This window comes from Tarenaya hassleriana, unplaced genomic scaffold (assembly GCF_000463585.1).
Source record: "Tarenaya hassleriana unplaced genomic scaffold, ASM46358v1 Cleome14, whole genome shotgun sequence".
Lineage (NCBI taxonomy): Eukaryota > Viridiplantae > Streptophyta > Magnoliopsida > Brassicales > Cleomaceae > Tarenaya > Tarenaya hassleriana.
The window spans coordinates 2,591,331-2,597,330 of NW_010964598.1; the positions used below are offsets into that span (position 1 = coordinate 2,591,331).

The 6,000-nt window shown below is 40.7% G+C and overlaps 2 protein-coding genes across 10 annotated transcripts; one reads left to right on the plus strand and one right to left on the minus strand.

The window, feature by feature from the left end:
* Positions 1-551: 551 nt before the first annotated feature.
* Positions 552-3,424, minus strand: LOC104808281 (luc7-like protein 3). 9 transcript variants are annotated; one of them, XM_010533942.2, is made up of 10 exons: positions 3,203-3,424; positions 2,981-3,109; positions 2,831-2,870; positions 2,440-2,515; positions 2,153-2,353; positions 1,813-2,022; positions 1,394-1,728; positions 1,230-1,291; positions 1,013-1,088; positions 552-885 (listed from the first exon to the last, which is right to left on the minus strand). In XM_010533942.2, the coding sequence occupies exons 1-7, from the start codon at positions 3,264-3,266 to the stop codon at positions 1,450-1,452; spliced, it is 999 nt and encodes a 332-aa protein (XP_010532244.1). In that variant the 5' UTR covers positions 3,267-3,424; the 3' UTR covers positions 552-885; positions 1,013-1,088; positions 1,230-1,291; positions 1,394-1,449. The 9 variants fall into 9 exon arrangements, with proteins under 9 accessions (XP_010532244.1, XP_010532243.1, XP_010532238.1 ...); XM_010533941.2 differs by having other exon boundaries at positions 552-939; XM_010533936.2 differs by having other exon boundaries at positions 552-1,088.
* A 656-nt stretch (positions 3,425-4,080) lies between these two features.
* LOC104808280 (23.6 kDa heat shock protein, mitochondrial) lies at positions 4,081-5,559 on the plus strand. Its single transcript, XM_010533934.2, has 2 exons — positions 4,081-4,388; positions 4,889-5,559. The coding sequence occupies exons 1-2, from the start codon at positions 4,184-4,186 to the stop codon at positions 5,350-5,352; spliced, it is 669 nt and encodes a 222-aa protein (XP_010532236.1). The 5' UTR covers positions 4,081-4,183; the 3' UTR covers positions 5,353-5,559.
* The last annotated feature ends 441 nt before the right edge of the window (positions 5,560-6,000 follow it).

Genomic DNA, 6,000 nt, shown 5'->3' on the forward strand with positions numbered 1-6,000 from the left:
ATTAGTATTTTAAACAACCTTTTTTTTGTGTAAAGACTAATATATATATATATTTACGAAAATGGTATTGAAACGTCGACGAGGTAAAATTGAATCTGGCGAGGATTAATCGGATGTGGGATATTGGTAACGTCTCGGATAAATATTTAACAAAAAATATTATTAAGTTTTTTTATAAAAAGGAGTTTTTCCTTTGGTCTAACTAATCCCACGATCCAAAATCAGAGATAAATTCTTATTTATCTAACCATTCTTTTTCACATTTAGATTTGAACTCAGTGATAAAAACATTTTTGTTATGTTGTCTTATCACTTATTCACAATATATATGTGTGTGAAATTGTAAATTGTAAAATTTGTGGTGTGTGCATCGTTTCTTTCCAAATTTCAGATGGATTCAGTTCACATAGACGGTCTGGATTGATGAAACTAGGGACTGGACAGTGGAGATTAAAATGTGAAATCGAATGGTTCCATCTGAGACCGAATTTGACAGATCCGACAGCCCTAGATTTGTTTTGTCCAAATCGACGGTCCAAATTGGATCCCTATTAAAGACAAGAATTACCTCATTTTCTTTTTCAATATATACACACGATCCATACAAGATCCATGCACTCAATACACGACTCACGTTCTTCAGACTGTCTTAAATTCTAAATGCTACCAGAGAGGTGTTTTTGAAAGTGGCCCATTGACCTCTCTCTGGTGTTCTGTAACGTGATCCACTGTTGTTGCATCAACAGGTTCATTCATGCTCTGTCTCCTGCACCAGTGAATGGTTTGCTTGCTTTCACAGATAACATATAACCAACCCCTTTTTTACCTTCCCTTTTGGATCTCAACCGATTGGGCACACAATGCTGAGAAAGGAGCCATTTTTACCTAACCCAGATGGAAAAATTAATCACCCCTCACAGTAAGCCTTGTTACCTGATGCTAAAAATGCACATGAGATCGTCAAAATCGAAAGTGGAAACTCGAAATGAGAGATCTGCCATATGTTAGTTACCTCCAAGCTTTATAAAATATCCCCCCCGTGACATCTTCATTCAATCCAATATCCCTGATTCTGCGGTGCTAGATCACTTGAGAACAAGAAAGCCATATAAGACCGAAACAGATGCAAAAGCAGCAACAAAAGAAAAAACACATGAAGCATACCGTTTTGAAAAATGCTTCAGGACATACGTATAGTAAAGGGTATAGAGTTATCAGACGATACCTACCTCAACCCTTTTGACCTTTAACAATATGTGATGAAGGAGAGTCATTGTGTAAGGTCTCAAAGCTGTGAATGGTAGAAAGATGTTTCACCCATAATGATATTTAACACAAAGGAGGTTCAGCAAAACACATGCTTACAATATGAAACTAGGGTCACATTGTCTACCTCATTAAATTGCAAAGTCCTTGCCCCCCCCAGTTATAGAGAAAAACATTATCAAACTAGTTTTGGCGAATGGGACTTCTCGAGTGCCTTTTGTGACCATGCCTCCCATGAGGAGACCGTGATCTGCTACGATCACGGCCATCTCTCCCACCCCTCGATCTCCAATCTCTGTCATAAGACCGGTCACGGTCTCTATCACGCTCTCTGTATCTGTCCCTATCACTAGAACCACCCCTTCGTCTACTATCATGTTCCCTCTCCCTCTGCTTCTTCCTATCATCTGCTTCTTTTCCTCTTGATAGCCGTTCTTCTCCTTTTGCTTTTTCTTTCGCAGCCTGGAAAAACAATTCGTCCTTCATTATCCCCAAGGAATAATAACATAGGCAAAACAGGATACTTGCGATTCATTTGAGGCTTACCTTGTATTCAGCGATAAAATCTCTGACCATACCGTAACCAACATGTTGCTTTCCCGTGACATGAGACTGAGTCCTCTCAACGGCATCATTTGCCACTAGAAATGAACCACAAATCTCGCACAATGCCATCTTTTTCTCCTGTGCCATTGCTAATACCTTGTCGTTTGGCCGTTGTAACAACAGTGTCTTTTCAGCATTAAGTGCTTCAACCTATCAGAATTACCAAAAATATGTGAAACCTCAATGCACTATAAATAAGGAAAAATTCTGTTCTGTTTGATCCACACATTAGCAGTTCCATTGATAATCAACAGGTGTGTAACAGTTGACACAAAATTACCTTCCGCATCAGTGCTTCGGCTTCATCCACCTTGCCAGCTTCTCCAAGTGCCTCTACTTGTTCCAGAAGGTTCTTAATTTTCTCCTCCAAAACAGACAATTGTTCAGCTTTTTCTGCAGATAGAGGAGGAGGTGGAGCAGGTTCAACATCTTGCGCAAGGCGTTCCCGTCCACGCCTAACTCTCCTATCAAGATCATTCACCTGCAAACATTACCACAATTTAGCTGAAGATAGGAATGTCTGTAAGTTATGACCAGAGAGAAAGAAGACTAACAAACATAACCCACCAACTTCTCGCAAAACTGAGCAAGTTCAGCCTCAAATTTTGGCACATAGGAATCATGTCTTGGAGAGTTCTCAAAGCTGAAAGCAAGAGATCAAACCATAAAAAGGAATTTTATGGAACTGATTAGAGAAAAGGAAAACTGCTCCAAAGTATTTCAATATCAACCACTTCGTGGGAGACTAATCACGGAAGGGGACACATCATAATGCCAAAATATTTGGCAGGTGCGAAGACCACGAAGATGAGTTTTCGCTATGGCCGCACATCACAACCAATAATAATTACAAGAACACAGAAGCCACTAATAGGCTCCCAAACAATACAATCATAAGCCTCATGACTTGTGCAATGCAACCATCAAATTTATCAGAAATTGCTCTTTCAAGCCTCACCTCTCTTTCAGCTTTGGATCATGAATTCTCGGGCATGCTCCTGACAAAGAAAACAAAGGAAAAACACGATTAATTTCGGAATTGCAAATTGAAATCGAGACGAACTTTCTATATTTTCCTTCGAACCGAACTAGTAAAGGATTCACTAACCAAGATCGCTTCGGGTGTTGACGAAGAGGTCGTGCGGACAAAATCGAACCATGTAAAATGCACAGACTTCTTTGTCGTCCCATTTGACCTCCTTGAACCCTCTTTTCTCATCCTCCGTTAGATTCCGAGCTGCAGAAAACCAAAAAAGTTCGTCATTTTGCTCATTACAACAAAAATCTACCAAAACCCTAAATGTAAACAAAGGTAAAGCTTCTCACATACACTTGGATCGCTCCTGGCAACTCACCTGCACCCATGAGTTCGTCGAGCAGAGCTCGCTGAGCATCCATGATGGATTCCGGTGGAATCAAACTGTATAAATATCGAATCTGAGTAAATATGAAACCGAATTACGAATTATTGTTGGAGAATTCCGGGCGATGACGAACAAAACAAAAAGAGCAGTCCAGTTGATAACTAGGGTTTTTTCTCCATGAGCCGCAAAGATGTTATCTTGGGTTCCAGGCTGACGCGGTAGCTGAAACGACGACGTTTTCCTCTCATGTGAAGCTAGACGTCACGATTTTCAAGTCTATATCCAATCACCGGCACGCTTTTCGCCGAGGCGGCTCCTCGAAATGTTATTTTTAAACTACGAAGCCTCACTTGTATTTTAAATATCTAAATGTCATCGAGATAAAAACTATATGTACATAATTTTTTTTTTTATAAGATATACAAATTTTGAATATTTTTAAATACTAGTGTATACATTTTATTTCCTTCTATTTGTCTGTACCACTCCTCGATAGAATTGGGTGTAATGGTAATCTTACAAATTATATACAAATCAATTAAATACACAATCTAATATATCCAAGAAATTTATAACAAAAAAATCAATTATTTTCATTCATCCTCTGTTATGACTGCATATTTTCCCTCATTTTTCTCCAGAAAAAATAAAATATTTTCGGATTTCAACAATTAAATGTCATAAAAAAAAATATTTATTAAATCATAGTTTCGGTTGTTAATTATTAATTAATGCAGTTTCCTTGCTTGTCATCCACGTCTTTCTAGAACCATCATGAAACAGAGCATCTCTCTAGAACTTTCTCTCTCCTCCTCCTCCCTTCTCTCTAGGGCCTTCCACTCTCCACTATATAATCATTTCTCCGCTCTTCTGCTCAACGACGTTTCAGAAGCTTCACACTAAAACCTTTCCCGATTTCGCTTCTTCTCTCGATCGAGCTGGTAACCATGGCGTCTTCTCTCGCCCTCAGGAGACTCCTCTCTTCCTCTGTCGTCCCACGCTCCGTGCGCGCCACTCGTCCGGCTGCGGCTTCTCGCCTCTTCAACACAGACGCCGTCAGGAGGTACGACGACGATGAGATGGAGCACGGCGTAGAGGTCGATCGCCGATCCGGCAGATCGGTATCTCGGCGACGCAACGATTTCTTCTCAGGTAGTCGTCTTCTCATTCCTCTTCTTGTCTTGGCTAACCTCGAATTCAGTCGCTATTTCCTCTTCCTGGTCCATTTCTTCTGCAACTTTCTGAGTACACCCTTGTTTTGCGTCTGCTGCTGTTTTCTCTGACGTTTGAGTGATGGTAACTATTGGTTTTATCAAGAGCTCACAAGCAGTTGAGATTATGCTAGGTGAATAGCGAATTAGCTTTTGGTATTGTCAGATTTTCTAGAAATTTTGTTGGCTCGAAACGTTTCCGATCTCATACCTCATCGCCACACTTAATCGTTGATGTCTAGGTACCCTGTTGGATTCATAGATGTTCGAAATTCTTTGGGTCTTCGTTTGCTTTGTTCGTGACATGTCGCTCATATTCACACGCTGTGGAGCAAATCCTAATCCAGAGCGTGCGATTTTAGTATCGGTGACAATTTCACTGCTGACTTTTCAATGTTGGACATTTTTTTTTGTTCCTAAGCCGCTGTGGTGATGGTGCAGATGTGTTTGATCCGTTTTCGACGACGAGAAACCTGAGCCAAGTGCTGAACCTAATGGACCAGTTCATGGAGAATCCTCTGCTCTCAGCGACGCGCGGCATGGGCGCATCGGGAGCTCGCCGCGGATGGGACGTGAGAGAGAAAGAAGACGCACTGTATCTGCGAATCGACATGCCTGGGTTAAGCAAAGAGGACGTGAAGCTTGCCTTGGAGCAGAACACTCTGGTCATCAGAGGGGAAGGCAAAGAAGAAGACGACAACGTAGCCGCCGCCGCCGGCGGAGAGGAGGTGGAGAACCGAGGAGGAAGCGGTGGCCGGAGGTACACGAGCAGGATAGAGATGCCGGAGAAAGTGTACAAGACGGAGGAGATAAAGGCGGAGATGAAGAACGGCGTGTTGAAAGTGGTGATCCCCAAGGTGAAGGAAGAGGAGAGAAGTGAAGTGCGCCACATCGAGGTCCAATAAAACGGCACCGCTTTTAAATGACGAGGGTTTCTCTTTTTCCTCGTTAGGGTTCCAATAAAGATGTGTTGTGTTCGACTGTTGCTTTGGTGTTTGTGGATAAGGAAGGTTTTGTTTCCTTAACTAAATAGTTCCGTCTCTTTTGGTTATTGGTATTTACATGTAATTTATCAAAAATACCTTTAAAATGTTACTAGGAGGGTGTCTATAGGGTGGGTGTCTATAGGGTTGTTGAGATCTGAAGTTCGGTTCGGTCTAATTTGAAAATTAGCAGATTTTGAGATTAAATTTTTTAGTTTAAAAAATATCGGATTTTCGGATCGGATTCGAATAGAATTTTAGACTCGAGTTGGATCGGTCTGATATTTTAAAGAAAAAAATTTCAAAAGAATTTATGCAGGTCTGTATTGAGTACGTTAATTCTCTCAAATATACCGTTCTAAATGCATAATATCTATTTTTCTTTTTATATTTCCATTCTCTTCTGAGACCGCGCTCTCTTTTTTTCGATTTACTCTCTCTTTTTTTACATTTCCACTATCTTCTCTGTTTTACTCTGTCTCCTCCGATTTGTTTCGTTTCTCCTTTGATTTACTTATTCTCTTCAGATTTGTTCTTTCTCTCCTCCAATTTCTTTCGTTTCTCCTCTGA

Coding starts and splice junctions, on each gene's coding strand:
- LOC104808281 (XM_010533942.2), bottom strand. CDS start 3,266: ATGCTCAGCGAGCTCTGCTCGACGAACTCATGGGTGCAGGTGAGTTGC. Junction 2,516..2,830: donor GATCCAAAGCTGAAAGAGAG/GTGAGGCTTGAA, acceptor TCTTGCTTTCAG/CTTTGAGAACTCTCCAAGAC. Junction 1,729..1,812: donor ATTTTATCGCTGAATACAAG/GTAAGCCTCAAA, acceptor TTGTTTTTCCAG/GCTGCGAAAGAAAAAGCAAA.
- LOC104808280 (XM_010533934.2), top strand. CDS start 4,184: ATGGCGTCTTCTCTCGCCCTCAGGAGACTCCTCTCTTCCTCTGTCGTC. Junction 4,389..4,888: donor ACGCAACGATTTCTTCTCAG/GTAGTCGTCTTC, acceptor GTGATGGTGCAG/ATGTGTTTGATCCGTTTTCG.